Here is a 2,313-nt window from a genome sequence, read left to right as displayed (position 1 = left end):
ATAAAGGATGAAGAATATAAAACTACACTAATACCTCGTTCTCAAAGCTACACTCAAGTTAGTATTTCTGTATACTGCACCTCAGTTGATGGAGTTCAGTATGTAGTAGATAAAAAAGGTAAACTAAAAGTACGTGAGATTGGCCAGCTATTACTTGATGTTCCTAATCCTGATAATGTACCAAGAGATGAGAGAGATATAGACGTGTTTATTGATTTCAGTGGTACAGAGATACAAGCAAGAGCTCAGTATAGTATCACTGGAGAAGAAGTGAAAACAGTTTGTGACTTTCTATCAAAACAAGACTAACAACAATAATGAATAGCAATAGTAGTTTGGAAGGATTTACTTGCTAATATATGCAGTGGTTTTAGTATTTTATTAGTTCTCCAAAATATTGGACGCACTTCTTTACATGCACACAATGTTTCTACTCTTATTTTTGAATATTTTCATGTACATTTTATGAATATTCAATAAGCCCACCCACTGCCCCCCATGCTGATGCAATTTTTAGGCTAAAATACAATGACTTAATGTTCATCAATGCACTAAATTCACCAAAGTATTACTTCACCAGTAAATAGATAAAGCACAGATGCTGAGAATCACTGGATAAATTGAGGTTGTAGATAAACCAATAGACTTCTAATCAACTAACAGCCACACACCATATACCGGTTTATTACCGCAGTGAAATATTTTTGCAAATTTCGCATTTTTAACTCCGTTGTGAAGCTTTTCCATCATGAAATTCTGCATCTCTATTGCCATGTGGTGCAGTCTGCAAGCTATTCATGAAAATTAATTTGGCGAAATCTTAGAAATGCAAGATTCGCAAAATTTTTTCCCCACAAAAATAAACTGGTATACAGTATATCCAGTGACACTAAACACCTGAAGATCTAGTTTGTTAACATTTGTACAATAGTGAATAGTATATAGTCAAAGTCAGGATCAGTATTGGCAGTTACAGTAGTTATTAACTGCATGGCAAGCTGCAATATATTCTTGTATCAGTACTTGAAAAGTGTGTCTTACTTAAGTTAAAGACAAATCAATGACATACTAGACCAAAATTGAGACTTTTAAAGCAAATAATTGATCTGGTGAGCTTTGCAATATGTCACTTACAATTTTCCAACTAAATCAATGTTTTAAGTAAGCAGGTTTTAATACTTTCAAATCTACCATTATAACGTATAGGGGTTATATTTCACTGGTAATAAATTTTGCTAATTTTGCATTTTCATAGGTATGGCATACTAGGAAAAATGGTAAGATTCTATACGGTATGAAAGTACATGCACTGCAAGTGTTGCTGATGAGTAACAGAAAAATACAGCAATACTTATCACTTAATTCTCTCTTAGCTTAACAAAACTATAGGAAAAAGTGGTCCCACCTTCAACTCTACAATTCACAGTTTATATTAATTATACTTAGTCATTGTGACAAGTTAGACCATAGTTAGACTTACAGCAGCCCTTACAGTAGTATCATTCATCATGGCTTTATCTAAGGGACCACTGAAACGAGCTGAGAAGATAGATAGAGCCACTCCAGTACTACAAGGCAGCAGTTGTGTAGCAGCTATTGACTTTGGTACCTCATCACTATCAGTAGCATACACCACTCCAACTGATGGACAGATCAAACTAGTACCACTACACAGTACTTATGAGAGGGTACCTAATGCTATACTAATACTGAAGGACCAGGAGAACCAACAATGTCAAGTAATGGAGGTTGGATATAAAGCACAGAACATCTATGGTGATATTAAAAAAGGAGCTGAAAATTACATTTATTTTGAGCGAATAAAGACCTTACTGGAGAGAGATACAGTGAGTTGGAACAAACTTTAACAGTTAAAGTAATGATACAAATGATATTATTATAGACATTGGATCGAGCTACTAAAGTCTCTTCATTCACTGGTGGTTCTTATTATCTCATTGAAGTTATAGCTTTTATACTAACACACCTCAAGGAGAAGCTACTCACTGATGAGCTAAAGGAAATACACAAATCAACTAATTTTGATTGGGTCATTACTGTTCCTGCTATATGGAAAGCAAGAGCAAGAAGAATGATGAGAGAAGCTGCTTATATGGTAACCTAATACATGCTTTGTATTTCATTATGTTAATATCATAGGCTGGTCTCACTTCTGATGCTCCTGGTATAACAAGGTTCACTCCAGTTGGTTCCCCTTTACCACGTCCAGAGGAGGTTAATCCTGAGAAGCTATCATTAGCTCTAGAACCAGAAGTAGCTGCTATAGCAGCACAGCATCAGTCAGCAGTATCA

The 2,313-nt window shown here is 35.1% G+C and overlaps 1 protein-coding gene across 1 annotated transcript; it reads left to right on the top strand.

Annotated features, from left to right (window-relative positions):
* Window positions 1-1,409: 1,409 nt before the first annotated feature.
* On the top strand, window positions 1,410-2,300 carry LOC109588040 (heat shock 70 kDa protein 12A-like; the record flags this gene model as incomplete). The annotated part of the gene is made up of 3 exons (XM_020004234.1): window positions 1,410-1,847; window positions 1,904-2,116; window positions 2,161-2,300. Coding segments are annotated over exons 1-3 (692 nt in total), but the record flags the coding sequence as incomplete, so codon positions are not given.
* Window positions 2,301-2,313: the final 13 nt, after the last annotated feature.

Source organism: Amphimedon queenslandica, unplaced genomic scaffold (assembly GCF_000090795.2).
Source record: "Amphimedon queenslandica unplaced genomic scaffold, v1.1 AMPQUscaffold_12322, whole genome shotgun sequence".
Lineage (NCBI taxonomy): Eukaryota > Metazoa > Porifera > Demospongiae > Haplosclerida > Niphatidae > Amphimedon > Amphimedon queenslandica.
The sequence above is the reverse complement of the archived record's forward strand: the minus strand, read 5'-3'. Positions and strand labels throughout refer to the sequence as shown.